Source organism: Miscanthus floridulus, chromosome 15 (assembly GCF_019320115.1).
Source record: "Miscanthus floridulus cultivar M001 chromosome 15, ASM1932011v1, whole genome shotgun sequence".
NCBI lineage: Eukaryota > Viridiplantae > Streptophyta > Magnoliopsida > Poales > Poaceae > Miscanthus > Miscanthus floridulus.
Window position 1 is genome coordinate 81,058,748 of NC_089594.1, and position 18,584 is coordinate 81,077,331.

Sequence of the window (18,584 nt, forward strand, 5' to 3'; positions counted from 1 at the left end):
TAGTACTGGTATGTAGCTTAGACTTTAGTGGGTAGACCTCACTTAGTAATTTAATAGAAGTACTTTTGCATTGAGAATTGTTGTTGCCATAGTGTTAATCATTGCATCGTCATTTCATGTAGATCACGAACAGGTAGACTTCATACCCGTCGGTGATCCAGAGTATGACGAGGTGATCGAGGAGTACGAGGAGGAGCTTTTCACATAGGAGGGAGCCCAGGAGCCTGTTGGTACTGACTTTGCTGACCCGACACCTACCCAAGGCAAGCCCCGGTGCATAACCCCTATTCTCAAATGATCACCGAATATATTTATATGCTATGCATTTATGTTATAGGCATTTTATGGAAACTACATGCATAAATATATCCACCATGAGTCCTACTAGTACAGGTCGAGTAGCTGCTATGCTCAGGATGTCGGTAGCGTGAGTAACCTGCCGTTACTCACAAATAGGAGATTAAACTATGATATCATGATGAAATAATGGAAAGGAAAATGGTGACCGAACAGGGATGTGGATTTGGTACTGGTGGGTGTGAGGGGTTGTGTCCTGTGGCCAACAGGGCATAGCTTGGTTACACTTTTTCCCTATCTATGTCGATTAAGGACCGGTCATTGCATATGACTCTAGGCAAGTCACAGATTATTGTCCCGAGCACATACTTGGGTATGGGCACAGGGAAGACTTGCTGCTCTCTTGTCGCAGATCCGGCTCTTTCTGGACTGACTGATGGGAAGAGGAGGTGGTGGAGGTCCTTGCACCGCACTGAGTCCAGGACTCAGAGGCGGGGGCTTGGAGTCCAAGTTTGGATGGGGACCTAGACACCCGGGACAGGAGAGTGGTGGGTTAGTCCTGCTTGTGCCTGGGGTACAAGCGGGGCGTGTGTCTTCGGGGCACCCAGCTGGGCACATTGATTCACGAATCGCCGAGTTATCCGGTACGGCTTGTCTGCGGTTTAGCACCATAGTAAGAACTAGAAGTGGAAAAGGAGAAGGAACAGTATCGATTGCTCAACTCTTGCTTGAAAGTAGAACAGGTGCTTATATAGATTGACTAGCTGAAAACTTAATACGGCTGATGATAATAATGCATCAATAAGGACTCACTAATAGTATTGCTTTTTGCTAAAAGAGAACCAGCAAACCATAAAGCCTAGCATATTCCTTGGAGTTGGGAATGTATTCCCACTGGTCGGATAAGTCTTGCAAGTACATTGTATACTCAGGGTTTATTTACCCCTGTTGTAGGTGATGCTTGAGGAGTACCTTGTGTGGAGGATTCTTCTGGTGGGCTCAGACGCAATCCTCGTTATCATATTGCTAGATGTTATCTTTTAATATTCCGCTGTTTATCATTCCGCACTCTGTATTTGGTATTGTAATAATGTACTTTTTAAGAAACTCTAATGTATGAGATGGACTTGTGTTGTAACTCGTTATCATTATTGGGTCCTGGGGAAAAATGTGGATCTTTCGGGTTCTCCCTCGGGGTGTGCCCGATGGATACTGCTCGTGGTAGTGGCTTTCGGGGTGCTTAGTGTCTGGTGGAAGACGAGCGCCTCTATAAGTACGCTATTTTGGGTGGTTCTGCCACAGACGATAATGCTCTCGAGTGGCTTTCCATGGAGATAGTCAACGTGGTTCTGTCTGGTGAACCAATCAACCTGCTAGACAGGATGGTGAATCAGATGATGGAGTGCAAGAGAAATGTGAATGCTCCTCTGATTCTTTAGCCATACATTATGGCTCTCGTGCTTCGTATAGTCAGGGACTTCTACGGCGTCTGTGAGACCAGTCATGATGTCTATATACAATTCCTAGGTCAAGAGCGCTACCTGGCGCGAGATTCGTCTCTGATGACTCTTGGGGTTCCAAGGCTTGATTCTTCAAGTATTTCCAAATGTCCCCTTTTTTGTACCTCTTTCATTCTGAATTTACTTGTTGTAATGTTGTGACGTCCAACTAGTCAAGTGTGCTTATGCAGGGTCTGCCTCACTGGGGGTTGTTGTTCATTGTCACTCGGTGCCGCCTGAGATGGTGCCTCCATTGCTGAGGCTGTATGGTGACGCTTCTACTTCCAGTTCCAATGCTATAGGTATCCTCTTGTTTTCCTCTTCTTTGCCTTTAATTGATGCCATTTGCCATGCTTCTGGAAGATACTACACACCACATGTAGATCTTGAGACCTGCCTTCTGTGATCTAGATCCAAGCTTCCAAAGTTTGCATTCCTAAAGTTTAACTTAGGCATTCCAATCCTTCTAGGCAGTCACTACTTATTCTACCTTTTGTAGGTACTTCCTCCGTTGGGCCGTTCGCTCACCATGGTCAAAGCTGAGGCCATGGTGCTTCACATCGCCATGGTCTCAGAATTGATGCCTTTTCTTTGGCTGCCATTCGATTGGCCTATGGGAGACTCAGATGACCTTGGTTTCTGCTTGTCATGTCTAAACTAAACTTCCTTGTTCATTGGTGTTGATGGCACTTGTGTTGGTACCTTGTGGTGGTTGGGAACATGTGGCTTGTCTATGACCTATCCATCGCGATGGGGTTGATACACTATTGAACTTATTCATTTGATTGCTAGGTCCATGATGGTTGGTACTTACGGTTGATCTTCCATTGCGTTGTTTCTATTGATGCTTGTACCTTGAGGTTGCATGATAAGTCCAAGATGCTAGGAAAACTCTACCAAAAGTTTTCTTCAAGACGAGATAAGAGATAAGGGGCTACTCTTAGATTTCTAGAGAAATTGGAGAGGATGGATGAGATATGCTTCTAAAGATAAGAGAGATAGGGGCTCGAAAGATTAGGAGGGACTAGTGGAAGGACTAGAATCGCTCTCATCGAACTTTCTAACGTGACACTCCTAATACCTAGAGCACCTTAATGGAATATATTACTCCTCACTGAGGTAAGCTAGGGCATGTGTTGGCGGTCACTATCGATCGAATCCGACCGCCAAATAAAGTCCAAAACGGGAGAAATAAACAATTTTTTGACACATATGCCTTTACTATTGACCTTCCACTTGTATTGGAGAAACATGTTTTGCAGGACAAATATTTGAATACAAGTGGAAAACCAAGCAAAAGGCGCAATTCGGAAAGCGTAAAGCAGAAATGCGCGAAGGAAATAAAAGCAAAAGCCCACCTACATGCCAAACCTGGGTCGAGCACCGACTTGGATGCGACCTCGGCCTAGCCAGAAGCCCACCAGAGCAAGGCGGTGGTGAGTGGAGTAGCCTAGGGTGCGCCCGCACCTAGGATGCGCCTGCACCGCCCCTAGTTCCGCTCGGGCCCAGCTTGCTCTAGCGGTTGCATGGCGGCATGTAGTGGCGGTCCACGTCGGTTTCCTAATTTACCTACACCAAACCGACCACACTTCAGTATAAAAGAGTGGGTAGAGCTCACCTTCAAAACACACATCATTTGGAGCCTCTACCTCACTACCCTACTCTTGTAATCTTTTAGCTTTTAGTAGTAGTTTTGTGAGCTAGCAAAGCTATCAAGGAGGGCTTGGCTCCTTGGAAGAAGAGTGACATCTTGGTATGAATACTATAAAGAGTTCTTCCATAGTCATGCTTTCTTACTTACAATATAGCAATGCATATGGACTAGACTATAGTTCTCATGTTATAATCATGATATATGAACTAGCATATAGTTTATATGTTATGATCTTGACATGTAGAACTTTATGCTTAATCATTCATATAACTTATATGAGTAGAATTAGAGCTAAGTTGAGGTGACGGTTCATCGAGCCTTCGGGTGTGCCCAAGTTCTTTACCTATCGATCCGTAGGGTCGGGGACCTGGGGGAAATTGGGTAGTTTCTGTGTACGCAAGCATGGTGCTTGGGTATGGTGAAATAGGTGAATACATTTCCTACTCTCCGGTTGAGGGGTAGGTGGTAGGTGGTGACAGCCCTGTCCATCCCTTGTAATCCCCCACATTTGGGTAGGGTGTAGGAGTCTAAATTATCATATGAGGTTGTTGGCAGACCGGTACTCGGTGGCCTCCCGACCTATCTTGCACTTAGTTCTAGCTCTAACCATGTAATTTGTATGATCATCAATTATTCTTTGCACGGTTGTATTAGAACATGCCTGCTCCACGTAGGAACATTCTTTTTATTCTTTGTTTTCCTTTTATCCTTGAGATTGGCCCAGATGTGTGTCCACTATCCTTAAATTACCATTTTTACCCCTGTCATGAATTATGATCCACTATACAAGTATGTAATCTTGTTCATGCTCATGCTAGACTCCGCACACCTTGCCCTCCTTTGGGAAAATATAAATAACGATACCCGAAATACTTCTGGGTGAAATGCTACAACGATAGATCTGTGCACTTACGGATATTTTCTGTAATCGTTAAGAACTATCATAGTTGGTGTTTCTTGGTGGCGTCACTAAGATTAACTCAATCTTAGTGATTGCGCTAAGAAATGCCAATAGACATTTCTGGCGTCGTTGCCAAGGATGGACTTAAAACCTCCACACTTGGTGATTGCGCTAAGAAATGCCAACAAGCATTTCTGGCGTCGTTGCTGGGGATGGACTTAAAACCTCCACACTTGGTTATTGCGCTAAGAAATGCCAATAGCATGACTACTAATCCTATTCCTATGACAATACTAGTGAACTTTCCTATTTTCTTCAAAAGAAACAAAACTCTTTGGACACCTCTTTCAATTTAGGGTGTTTGTGGAGAGAGGCTAGATCAGTCTAGAGAAAAGGGTTATAATACCTTAGGGTTTTAGTCTATAACATAGAACAAAGTTTTGAAGTCAAAGCCTCGAGTATACATCAATTGGGGTAATAAATGCTTTGTATGAGGACTGTAAGTGTAGGTCAATCAACTGCTCCGATACCCGTCCCCCATTGTCACACCTACGACGTCGGGGGGGGGGGTCGTCGCTCACACCACCACGAGGCCCCTAGGAGCGCACTCAGCACCTCCTCTTCATGATCTTTGCGTTGAGTTACACACACATACCTGATACAAGACATACCAAACAACTCAATTACATACATACTCTAGTCTCCAACACATAGCTAAAACATCATTGATGATAAAATAGATTCAAGACAAGAAACTACTATTAATACTAACACTCTATATAATCACTGCCTTTAGTCTAGGTTACATATCATTCACTCTTCTACTCATCGGGTTACACGCAGCTCATCTTGGAAAATGGCCTTCCAAGGTCTACTAACAGTGGTGTTCATTGGAGCTAGTCTCGGAGGAATGCCTTGCCTACCTACAAAACAACTTAACAGCAACAACATGCTTACATTTCGTACTCGCTGGACTTAATTCCAACATATACTATTTGGTGGATGCAAGAGAGAATATCAGGCATTTGTACATTTGTTGAAAAGCAATGGCGTTTCTTAAAGATATCACATGCTATGCTCGATCACTAGAACGAGTGCGCACAATTAATTTTCAAGTCGCACATAAGTGCTCGTAACTCTTTAACAATGCTACCATGGGTATAGAAAGTAGGAACAACCGATGGTTCTGTCCCGAGGGACTTCAGGCTTTCAAACTCTGCGCAGAGGGTACAATTGTACCCACATGGAGAATGGGACTAACCACCATACCCCGTACACCAGAGGTAAGGGTTGCCTCACATCTCCAACCTTTCCCTAATCTGGCCCGAGTGTCACATGAAAGGTTCGACTGGTGCCCGGTCAATGTCCCAGACTTTCTCGACCGGCGCCACCCCTTGCTTGTTTCATGGATAAACCGGTCGTAATTAGTTACTTGGCTTGTCGCCCCCATTTGCGACATGTGGTCTGTACGGGTGGTTACTTGGACTTACGTATCCCAATAAACGATCCTTAACTGCTCAACGAGCAACGTCGCTTGAGATCCCACACTCACAACGACCTACCCATCGCATGAGCATTAGTTACCAAGCTAATTCTCTAGATTATAACCTTAAGTGACATTAATCCTTAGTCTAGCTAGGAAAGTGAATCAAGTTATATCCCTTGATGGTTTTAGTAATTAGATTCCTCAGTGTAACATCCTACATGTGCGAGGATGAGTTCCCTTCTCATGCTCGACTTCTACCGTTGCTAAGCAAATAAGCAATTAAATGCTCTCATTCCCATTATTTAGGTGAGAGGCTTCTAACAAATTAATTAGTGACTCTAGGTGTAGTGTAAACGAGATCACTATCCAATTCTACATGAAATGCATAACTCATAATGGAACCTCATAAGTATCCAAAATAGGGCTTATAGTAGTGGGGTGCCTGCCTGATTTGTTGTCGTCCTAACTCTCAAAGCTGACGATGAGGACTTGTACAACTACATGATCCTTACTCGAGACGTTCCTAAAAGAATAAGAGAAATGTGACTAAGGAGATACATCAACGATCGAGATAACGAGAAAGGACATGGGTGCATTGGTCAACCCTAGGAGCTTGGGAAGGGACATCTACTGTGTCTCTACTATTGCACTATTTCATAATGGGTATAAACTAGTATTGTTGACCTCTTGGGTAAGCTTGCTAAACAATCTCACACTCTCTATGTATTGTCAGACACTTTGTCCTAGCTAACAGACACTCCGCTGTGCTAGGTGCTGAGGTGGGTTGTCTCTGGGTTGGTTCTGTTCAGGTTGGCGATTACTCCGTGGAGGTCATGGATACTCCAGTAGGTTCAGGACTTAGCCATTACTAGGGTTCACTGCTAACATCAGATGGTCCGACTCACTAAAGGATGCTCTGGTAGGAACTATGTTCTCTCGGGTTGCTGGGTTACCGTTCTCTATAATTCATCAGACACTCTGCTGTGAGTGACGGATGCTCTGGTAAAGGCTTGGTGCTCTCGGGTTCACTGGCTATAAGTCTTTATAATTCAACGGACACTCCGTGGGATAACGCGGACACTCCAGTGGTCTAGGCTGACTATGGATAAGGCTTCCTAGTGGCTTCTCGAGGGTTTAACAGACACTCTCCATCAATTGGGCGACAGAACCTATGGTCTAGGGGAAAATCTAGGTTCAAGCTTAAATTTGTGGAGTTGTGCATCTTGCATGTGCCAAACATTCCTAGGGTAGCTTAGGTGGCTTACTAGGCTCAAGATAGCTAGGGTTTGAGCTAGTTATACTAAGTGTGGCTAAAGCTTAGGAATTAAACCAAAACTCATGAGAAAAGAGATAAACCTTGAGATTGAGCTAGAGATCCTTGGCTCTGAGATTGAGAGCTTTCGCAGACAAAGATTGAAGATCCAACTCTTCTTCCATTCAAACTCCTTCTTCTCCCAACATGGAAGCCTTCCATCCATCATCCTCTCCTTGCAAATATCCAAACAAATGCCTTAAGGTGGATCCATGAGATGACAAGGTGATGGTGGTGGATGAGGGTCACTTAGACTTACTCTACACATGATTGAATCATCACTTAGCAAAGCAACTCCAAGCTTTCATCAAAAACCACAAATTAGGCATTTGGGGGAAAATCCACAAAATAAGAGCCAATCTCTTGAGCTCACCATGATTGGGTTGGAGATGTTGATGAGATCCATAGGAGGGTGTTGATGCTTCTCTTCTTCTCCTCCCTTTCCTCCTCCATTAATTCCCTTCTTCACTCCTTTCTCTCTCTAGTTCTAGGGTTCTTCCTTGCTCATGAGAGTTAGAGAGAGAGGGAGAGGGTCGCAAATGAATGGATGAAGGAGAGAGTGGGTGAGAGGGTGTGTTTCTGCTGGCAAAAGATCCCAACTCATGCTGACATGTTGGTCCACTTCCACAATTGAGAAATATCCCTTTTTCCACTTAAGTCTGCTTTGGTTCAGTTTCTGTCGGATGGTCCAGTAATCTAACGAACGGTCCGACAATCTCTGCCTTTGCTGAATTGATAAAGTCATTGGATGGTTGGTTATTGGTGACCAATGCATTGCTCTTGAGTAGCATCTTGGGACTGAGTTGGTGTTGATGATGTCAATAGGATGAACTCTAATCCATGTAGAGGTTTTCTTTCACTCCGGGTGCGAGCCTGACGATAACTACTAGGGGGTTCTCACAGGGTGCTTCAATGTCTTGCCTCGCATAACTCATTAGGAATCTTCAGGGTGACTCGGTAGGTGACTTTCCTTGATAGTCAAAAATGACTATCTAGGGTGTAACGAATTTGGGTCATTACATTGATGATCACATCTTTGGTTAGATTAGTTCTTAGAGTGATATTAGAGCTTGTTTATGCTCTAAGAGAGATCAAGAATTGAGTGCTTGATGTAACCTTGAGCTGACATGATGTTCAGGCCCTATGTGGCTCAGCAACAACATAGATGACCCACTGACATGACAACTTGTTCATGGATGATGAGAGACTTCCTTGGTGGAGAAGTGGCATGCCCGGTTTTCAGAAGAAAACCAAGTGCCAACTATATGTGTGCCTAGGATGTCCACAAGACACATATAGGGACAAAATTGAAAAATATTAGAAACCATACTTTATTACATAATGTTGAACAACAATACAGAGCACAAACCAATGAAGACAATTCTTAATCTTCTCTTCATATTTCCGTTCTCCACAAAGGATAGTTCCGAAGGTGGCGAACCGCGACAACAAGCAAGGTGAGGACGATGAGGCTCGGTGAGGTTGAGGACTGGCTCCTAGGCAATGGTACGTCAACGAGAAGTGATGGGGAGTTTTCGTACAACACTCACAATGCAGGTGCTCGCCTCCAAGTGGGCTAAGACGGTGCTCTTGCGAAGATTGGAGTGGTGGTGGCAAGCTTGACCACAGAGGTTTAGATCTCGGGCGGCGCCATGGGTTTGAGGGACTGCGAGAGCGGCGTCACACTAGAGTGAGGCGGCTCGGAGAAGGAGGATGCGGGGAGAGAAGGGGTCTAATAGCTTTTATAGTCTTGTAGTGCAAGCTTCGTTTTTTGGGAGGGTGCCACTGGAATTAAGCAAAGTGGCATTCGAGAGAAGAAAGAAAACTAGGAAATGTAAGAAGGGGTAAGAATGGAAGGTGCAGAGGTGGTAGGAGAAAGGAGAGGATGCGCAGATTCAAGGAAGGCTCGCGGTGGGCCAAGGTCATAGGGATGCCAAATTTGGCGTTGGCCAAAGATGGAAGGTGGGATGAGAGAGATGGCTAAGGTGATTATGGCTAGGGCCCATTTGTCAGGGGCGTGTGAGAGGGAAAGAAAGGAGGCGAGATGGCGTTGTGGGGTGCTGCTTTAACTAGCATGGGTCGGCTCCGATCTAGGCGGGGGAGAAGGTTGGCTACTGAGTTGTCAACGTGATGGGTTAGAGCCCATGAAGGAGAGAGGGTGCGGGTGTGGAGTTGGGCTGGGAGGCTTTTGGCCTGAGAGGTGAGGATAGGTGGGTCCAAATTGATAATGGGAGAAAAGGAAAGAAGAAAAAGATTTGTGATGGGATTTCGACCAGGTTTTGAACTTTTGTAAATTTTGCCCCAAAAAAAGTTTTCAAAAATGTTTCACTCATTCGTGACTTAACCTTTCAAACGTTAAGTTTAGCCTCTGATGCACATGCATTTGGGGAAGTTCTGGAATACAATACGCCGAGCCCCTAAACAACTAGCCCCGGCCGGAGAAATACACTGACAAATCACTAGTAATCTCTCCATTCATTTATTCCATTTTTAGGTGCCTCGCCTATTCTTAACCGCCGTCACTTGCGCTCACGGCCTCGCCTCCTTTCACGCCGCGCGCCCGCAAGAGACCCTGCCCTGTGCAAGATCGATCGAGAGAGAGACGAGGATCGGAGAGATCGAGCAACTGCATTCTTGCTGCATTATTGATCGATCGATCGATCGGCCGGCCGGTTGATCTCACTGCACCAAGTAAGCTCGCGCGCCACGGCGCCGTCCCGAATGGTGGTGGATGATGTCCCGTAGCCTAGGATCAAGAAGACGATGTTCGGGTGCGGCTACCGGACCCAGTTCATCAACGGGCGCAGGGAGAAGTTCGTGAGGCTCGTCGAGGCAGACGTGCCGGCGGAGTCAGCTTCCAGCCCCACTTCCGGCAGCGGCGGCGCTACCATGGAGCACGGGCACGGCAGCGGCGGCCACGGCGGTGGCGGCGGGTTCCACATGGACAGCTACTTCTCGGGCAATCCGTCGGCTGCGGCGGCCAAGTTCCGCGCGCGGTCGGTGCGGGTGGCGGCGGGCGTGAAGAACCGGTCGGAGCGGCTGCGGAGCATCGGGCCTGGTGTTCCAGGAGGACTTCCGGAAGATGTCGCAGCAGGTGTTCGACCCGCAGGACGCGTTCCTGGCGCGCATGAACCGCGCCTTCGTGTTCGCGTGCATCGTGTCCGTGGCCATCGACCCGCTCTTCCTCTACCTCCTGGCCGTGAAGTACACGGACAAGAACACCTGCATCGGCTTCGACCGCAACCTGGCCACCGTCGCCACCGTGGTGCGCACCGCCGTGGACGCCTTCTACCTGGCGCGGATCGCGCTGCAGTTCCGGACGGCGTACATCGCGCCGTCGTCGCGCGTGTTCGGGCGCGGCGAGCTGGTGATCGACTCGTCCGCCATCGCGCGCCGCTACCTGCGCCGCTTCTTCGTCGTCGACCTGCTGTCCGTGCTGCCGCTGCCGCAGGTCTCCATCTGGAACTTCCTCAACCGGCCCAAGGGCGCGGACCTGCTGCCCACCAAGAACGCGCTGCTCTTCACGGTGCTGTCGCAGTACGTGCCCCGCCTGGTACGCTTCTACCCAATCACCTCGGAGCTGAAGCGCACCACGGGGGTGTTCGCCGAGACGGCCTTCGGCGGCGCCGCCTTCTACCTGCTGCTCTACATGCTGGCCAGCCACATGGTGGGCGCGTTCTGGTACCTGCTGGCCATCGAGCGGCTGGACGACTGCTGGCGGGACAAATGCACCAAGCTCAACTTCCACCAGTGCCGCACCTACATGTACTGCGGTGGCGGCAGCCAGGGCCAGTCGGGCTTCCTCGAGTGGCGCACCATGATCCGGCAGGTGTTGGCGCAGGAATGCGCCCCCGTCGACGGCAGCGGCACCGGGTTCCCCTACGGCATCTACACGACGGCGATCCAGTCCGGGGTCTACTCCACGGAGAACCTGACGGCCAAGATCCTCTTCTGCCTCTGGTGGGGGCTGCAGAACCTCAGCACCATCGGGCAGGGCCTGGAGACGACGCACTACAAGGGGGAGCAGCTCTTCTCCATCACGCTCGCGCTGCTGGGCCTCATCCTCATGGCGCTCCTCATCGGCAACATGCAGACGTACCTGCAGTCCATGACGCTGCGCCTGGAGGAGATGCGGCTCAAGCGCCGGGACTCGGAGCAGTGGATGCACCACCGCGTCCTCCCCGACGAGCTCCGGGAACGGGTGTGGCGGCACAACCAGTACAAGTGGCTCGAGACGCGCGGCGTCGACGAGGACAGCCTCGTGCGCAGCCTGCCCAAGGACCTCCGCCGCGACGTGAAGCGGCACCTCTGCCTCCGCCTCGTCCGCCGCGTCCCGCTCTTCGCCAACATGGACGAGCGCCTCCTCGACGCCATCTGCGAGCGCCTCAAGCCCAGCCTCTGCACCGAGTCCACCTACATCGTGCGCGAGGGGGACCCCGTCGACGAGATGCTCTTCATCATCCGGGGACGGCTCGAGAGCTCCACCACCGACGGCGGCCGGATGGGGTTCTACAACCGGGGCCTGCTCAAGGAGGGCGACTTCTGCGGCGAGGAACTGCTCACGTGGGCCCTCGACCCCAAGGCCGGCGCCAACTTCCCGCTCTCCACGCGCACCGTCAGGGCCATCTCCGAGGTGGAGGCGTTCGCGCTGCGCGCCGACGAGCTCAAGTTCGTGGCGGGGCAGTTCCGCCGCCTGCACAGCAAGCAGCTGCAGCAGACGTTCCGATTCTACTCGCAGCAGTGGCGCACATGGGCGTCCTGCTTCATACAGGCCGCATGGAGGAGGTACCTCAAGCGGAAGGCGGCCGAGCAGCGGCGCCGGGAGGAGGAGATGGAGGCCGACGAGGCCGCCGCGTCCGGGGTCTCCACCAGCCGGTTCAAGACCACGCTCCTCGTATCCCGCTTCGCCAAGAACGCCATGCGCGGCGTGCAGCGCCAGCGCTCCGTCCGAGCCGACAGCCTCATCATGCTGCCCAGGCCGCCGGAGCCGGACTTCGGCTCCATGGACTACTGATCACTCCGCCAGCCACTGCGCTGAACTCGATCCATCACCGTGAGATTACTTGCTGCTGCAGCTCCAGCTTGGTTGGCACAAAGAAACATATGTATGTATATATTATGTGTGTGAAATAATTTGTCACAGATCAAGGTTTACTGGACCGATCACAACCCAAAACGTGTTGCAGTGCTTAGTTTTGTAGGTTTAGGGGGTGTTTGGTTCCATGGACTAAATTTTAGTCCATGTCACATCGGACGTTCGGATGCTATTTAGGAGAACTAAATATGAGTTAATTATAAAACTAATTACATAGATGGAGACTAATTTATGAGACGAATTTATTAAGCCTAATTAATCCGCCATTAGCACATATTTACTGTAGCACCACATTGTCAAATCATGAACTAATTAGGCTTAAAAAAATTCGTCTCGCAAATTAGCCACAATCTGTGCAATTAGTTATTTTTTTCATCTATATTTAATACTTCATGCATGTGTCCAAACATCCGATGGGACAGGGACTAAAATTTTCCTGTAGGAACCAAACACCCCCTCAGTCTTTAGATTTGCTGCATGGCTGCGCGACATCTCCACATGCCACACGTGTATATGGTTTCTATTCTGTACGACTCCATATATCAGAACTTAAATGCAGTATTGCAGTCTTTAGAAGTGTTTCAAGAAACCTAAAGGAGCTGCAAGAAATGTGGCACTTCTGATCAGCCCAGCAATTAGCCAATCACCAATGAACTTGATCCTACAAGTAGAGCTAGAGTATCTTCCTATCATTGACACTAACCCTGCATCAAGCAGATTGGTCAATCATATCCTTGCTTGTACTGGAGGCTTGATCGCTTTCATCATCAGATCCCAATAGACAGTATGCCACACCATCTTCAGAATCTACTCTGTCAAAGTCATATCCTGGATTTTCATTTTCCACCTTCATATCAGGTATCCTGTTTGTCACTGCCGGTTTTATTGCCTTTATGTCTGGGCGGCTACTTAGACTTAAGGACTGCTCCTGGGCTACCATTCTTGAACTATTACCATTGCTATCCACTAAATCTGAAACTCTTACCTGCAAGAAGGAATTTAGCTCAGATGAGAAATGAAAATGCTATGATTTTTTTTTTCTCAAACACATAGGAGAGCTGTGTATCATTTCATTTAGAAGAAAAGAGGGTACACAGGGGGAAATGCCATGAATTTGAGATTGTTTTTTCATATTTTAAGAACCTGAAGAGGCTTCATAATATCAACTTCTTGGTCCCCAATGTCTTTTAGTGCTTCCTGAGCTTGTAGCTCCATTGAGTCTCTCACAAGCTTACTCAAGAAGGATACATCATCAGACATGACGCCCAGTCCTTTCAAAAGTATCGAACCTAGCCGCAAGCTAGTCTGCAGCGCAAGATTGACAAGAGAAAAGTGATCACATGAATTCTTATGTGCTGCTCGGTGAACACAGAATTTTGAGAACATTACCTCAGCATTTTCCAGGACAACATCTGTTGCACCTGCTTTCTTAAGATCTAACAAATGCGAGAGATCTTGAGCTCTAGCGTATATAGGAACCTGTTAAAGCAGAAGGTATTGTCAACAGAGTGTTCGTTAATTGCATGTCTTTCACTCTTTCTTGGTTTCTATATGAGAATAAGGGTCCTCTCTCCTAACTCTAAAAAATAGTGTTCTTGCACAATGCTGCTATCATAGCATGTCTCAACTTGGTAACTAAATCCTGAAATTTCCCCAAAGCATAATGCAGTTTCACTTTGGAGATTCTTACCGCAGTGAAAGCTTGCCGCAATCTGTTTACAGACTCAATTGTTTTTTCCTTTCCAGTATACATAACCATGATAGCTTTTGGAAACGTTATGCCAGCAGATTGCAGAACTGAAGGGCGTGAACCATCTCCGTATAGCACAGGAAATCCTGATTTTCTAGCTGACTGATAGGAGAGGACAAATGAGCTTAGTTAAACACATGAAAACACACCAATCCACCTTCAGTGAGAGAAGGGAAGATGCATTAATTATTATACCCAAATGTTTTCTTATTTCCAACCTTTACAACAGCAGGATTTAGATCAAATGCGACATATGGCCATCCTTCTGTATCTTTCTCAATTCCAAATGACAATGGTGCAGATAAAAAATTAGCAAGGACCTGCACAAACATGACATTTTATGGTCTGCACTCAAATGAAACAAAAAAAAAATATCATGCAAGATACCTGTCCCATCTCTCCAAAACCAAGAAGTACAACAGGTTCAGTGGCACCGTAATTCACCATCTCAGCAGGCTTCTGCAAAAGAGCATCTTAGCGTTCACAAGAAAAATATGCATCCAATGCGAATGTACTAATGATTGTAGTTACGCACTTCTTTTTCTTCAGATCTTTCATCAATGATCCCTGCTACTCTTCTTCCAACTTCATTGAGCAACGGAGTTAATGCCATCGACAGCACAACAACAATTATAAGCAGTTTATTTAACTCAAGTGGTAGGACACCGAGCCTGTTTGCCAAAGAAAACACCACGAATCCAAACTCGCCTCCTTGAGAAAGTAGCAGTCCTATCCTTACACTTTCTTTAAGAGTTAGCCCGACTCTAGGCCCAATTGCGGTAATTATCAATGTCTTGATTGCAATAAGACCCCCCAACAGTGTCCAGAACATTAGGCCACTCCCGGATGAGAAGCTACATATTATGCAAAAGGTCGAGATGGATCAATGAGCATATAAACAATGTTTTGTTAACTAGCGAAAAAAACACAGCAATGCCCCTTTAAATGTTACTTAGTAACTGTCCAGTGAATGGAAACGGAAATGAAGGCATTTAGGCCTATATACCTTAGCCATGGAAAGACAAGAAATACTGCACATGAATAAAGAGTGCGATTGACATTCAACCATTTGTTCACTTGAAAAACAGAAACGAGTACCTGCATGTCAATGGAAGTCCCTGTAGTCATAAAGAACAGCCCAAGCAACAAGCCTCTGAATGGCCTTATGTCAGCTTCGATTTGTGTGCGGAAATTTGTTTCTGCAAGAATGGCTCCAGCCAGAAATGCACCCAGCTACAAAGGATGATGTTAGGAGGTAAACAATCAGCAATCCAAAAAACTGAAAGAGCACAATCTGGATCTAACTGAAATTTTCAAATAGGACATACTGTATCACTAAATCCCAACTTTTGGGTGATAAGTGATGTCCCTGCGACTGTAAGAAGACAGAGCGCAACAAATGCCTCTGAACTCCTTGACTCTGCAACAAACTGCCAGAATGGTAATTCAGTTTTCATTGTATACTAAACCAAAAGTTTATTGAACAAAATATGAGTACGTATTTCAGAATGTAGAAGGTAACATACCTCAAAGACGCGTCTCATGAGGTATTTCCCGCCAAGGGAAAGTAAGCCAAGTCCGCCCAGTGCCTTTAAGCTCTCAGCTAGTAAAAGTGGCCACAAACTTCGCTCCACGATATTCTGCAACAAAGCCAGTAAATGTTATTGTATGACTCAATGTAATGTGAAGGCAGTGCAGCATGCTCATACTTAGGAACTAAGGAACGTGTGCAGTGGCTGAACAAGTAGGATGCAGTAATATGTTAGTGACTATCTGTATGTTTACTACAAATCTCCTACTGAGATTGTGTGTATGATATGCTCCTTTTCTCACTTATTGGGCAGGTCTGCTTAAGGACAACTTGAAGCAGCAGGTTGTCCAGGGAGCAGAAGCTGTGAAGACGGCAGCTCTCTTCTTCCACAGGCAAGATGTGCAGATGCAGGCGATGAGCGTCAGCTGATACCATATGTTGGATGATCGTCGATTTCACGGTTGAAGACTGAGTTAGCTATGTGATCGGTGGCCCAGATAGTTTTGTTTTTGGTTAAGCTTGTAAGCTGGTAGGTGTAAACTCCTTGGTGGAGACCCCTGCTGTTGGACGGGGTTGTTTTGGTCTGGCGCTTCATCTCTTAGCATCTGGGAGTTTTTGGTAGTTTGATTCATGCATTTGTTCCCTTTGTGATCATTTGCATGGATCCGTTCTCTTTAGTGTCGTTTATGATATCGCAGCGTCTTAAACTGAAAATCTGTGTAATTTCATTGCTTTGGTAATGAAATTCAGTTTTACCGTTGTGGAAAAATCTGTATGTTTACTATATCAACCTTTTTTATACTAAATTAGTAACTTAACATGCAAAATATTATCAACTACAAAATGGCCTTAGAACTACACATATCCTTCAACAAAATTAGTGCCGGTCCTTAGGTTGCATTGTAGGATAATGGGAAAGTATATCAGGTGCATGTTTTGCAAATGAGCCTTCTGTAGTTTGATATATCTAAGTGCTAACCTTTTGCGTACCTGACTCTCTAGCACAGGGAGTATGACCAACAGGGGGACAACTGCAATGTCCTGTGAGTATCAGAAGAATACGTCCTGGAATTAATATACCTCACACTCCTTGGAGGATTCATGAAAAATGACAATTTTGGAGACAGAAAATGTATAGAGCTTCAATCGAACACCTGCAGGAGAAGAATTCCCAGTGTAGCTGAACCAAATCTTGTTGGAAGTTCACCTTTCTCGGCAAGAAGCTGCAGACGATATACATAGTCACTTATCATGTGCAAAAAGCAAAAAATGTAACAGTTGTAAGCATGACAAGTTGCTTGAACAATTTTGTGTAACTAAAATGCCACTGTATGCATAGATGTTAGAGTGCATGTCGTGAGTCAAGCCATTCACCCAAAATAGACAAGCTACAAATGTGAAAGCATGGATAAACTCAATACTTCAAAGAATGCTTGCTGATGTAATTCCTGAATAGAATGCACACCTGGAGAACAAAAGCAGATGAAGATAGTGAGAGGGCGGCTCCAATTACTATTGCTTCATCAATACTCCTGATGTTCACCTGCAGATCAAAACCAGATCAAATGCTAATATCAAGAGCAACTTAGTTGACCCTGAGAATGGCAAAAGAACTAAAGGAGCTTAATTTTGTACCCTGAGAATGAAACATCGATATGGACTACAGAAGACTAGAAGATTACTTTTCATTTTCAGTTCACAACAAATCTTACCAGATCAGGTCTTGAATCAAAGAGAAACTGCAATATCTTTGTTCCTATGGCACCATTAGGAGGAAGCTCGAACGCCGTGAAAGCGAGGGTTGACAAAAGAACCTTCAGGGTATCGAAAGGTATAGTGAATCAGCTATGGTAGTACTTTCCAAAATTCCATATGGAGACCAAGTGATCTAGTAGTAAGCCAGGAAATATCAGTGCAAGGCACATAACAGATTCAGACAGAGAACATTGGCCTAGTGATGGTTCATATCATGGAACATTAGCTCGACCAAGTAGTAAGCCAGAGAACATCAGCATATCAGAATTTGTTGTTATAAATTAACAGGCATGCATATATGTACTCAGTAGCACAAGTACGCAAGGACGACGAATAATCGTACCTGAGGCAAGCCCATCCCAAAGGCGTACCTCGCAAGAGCCTTGAGGCGAGAGAGGGAGAGCTCCAGCCCCATCTCAAACAGCTGCGGATGGGAGGCAGAGCAGTGAATCAATCACTCGAGTAAAGCATTTCCTGCAAACCAATGGTGATGCAATAACGCCAACGAGGCTCCAACGGATGGTACCCACCAGGAAAAGGATTCCCCACTCGGAGAGCAGCTTGACGTCGGTGAGGTTCCTGATGAGGCCGAACTGGTTGAGCACGACGCCGGCGCAGAAGAAGCCGAGAATCTGCGGCAGCATTTGGGGGGCGCGGCGTGTAAGCACGGGGGGAGCAAGGGGCGGACGCGAGGGGGCGAGGCGGGGAGGACGGGGGAGAGATACTTCACTGGGCTGGCCTTGACGACGCGGAAGGCGGGGACGACGAGGACCGTGACGCCGAGGAAGGTGAGCGTGTCGAAGCCCAGGTCGTTGATCACCTCGACGGCGCCGCTGGCCAGGTCCATGTCCATCCCCGCGCGCGGCACCATCCTCCTCCTCCTCCTCTTCCTCCCTGCCGTCCCGTACCAGGGCGCCCCACCCACGCGGCGGAGGACGCAGCGGGTCGACGCCGAGGTGGGCGCGGGCGCGGAGCAGGCCCGGAGGAGGACGTGGTGCCGTGCCAGCGCCGCCGCCGCCGCCGAAGCGGCCGACGCCATGGCGCCAAGGCGGGCGGCGCGCGTGCCGAAGCTACCGGAGCGGAGCGGCTCGCCGCGGCGCGTGGGTGCGTGTGCGCACGAGGACCACCGGAGGGCCGAGGAGACGCTGCGCCGTGTGCCCGTGTCGCGTCCCCGCGCGCGCGAGGGGGGGCGTACCTTTTATCTGGCTGCGTGCGGGGCCTGGCGAACTCGGAGGAGAGCTGGGAGGATGGATAATAAGATGTTGAGGCGACCGGAGCGCCGCGCGGGCCTTCGTCCGCCTCTC

The 18,584-nt window shown here is 47.6% G+C and overlaps 1 protein-coding gene and 1 pseudogene across 1 annotated transcript; one reads left to right on the forward strand and one right to left on the reverse strand.

The window, feature by feature from the left end:
• The first annotated feature begins 9,501 nt into the window (after window positions 1-9,501).
• On the forward strand, window positions 9,502-12,820 carry LOC136506591 (putative cyclic nucleotide-gated ion channel 7; annotated as a pseudogene).
• LOC136506590 (K(+) efflux antiporter 3, chloroplastic-like) lies at window positions 12,785-18,522 on the reverse strand. Its single transcript, XM_066501506.1, is given in 18 exon segments — window positions 12,785-13,229; window positions 13,388-13,549; window positions 13,634-13,723; window positions 13,935-14,096; window positions 14,213-14,314; window positions 14,382-14,453; window positions 14,530-14,817; window positions 14,819-14,848; window positions 15,093-15,227; window positions 15,323-15,424; window positions 15,521-15,634; window positions 16,516-16,566; window positions 16,680-16,748; window positions 16,991-17,068; window positions 17,238-17,339; window positions 17,624-17,704; window positions 17,811-17,912; window positions 18,011-18,522. Coding segments are annotated over 18 exon segments (2,325 nt in total). The 5' UTR covers window positions 18,320-18,522; the 3' UTR covers window positions 12,785-12,953.
• Between the last annotated feature and the right edge of the window lie 62 nt (window positions 18,523-18,584).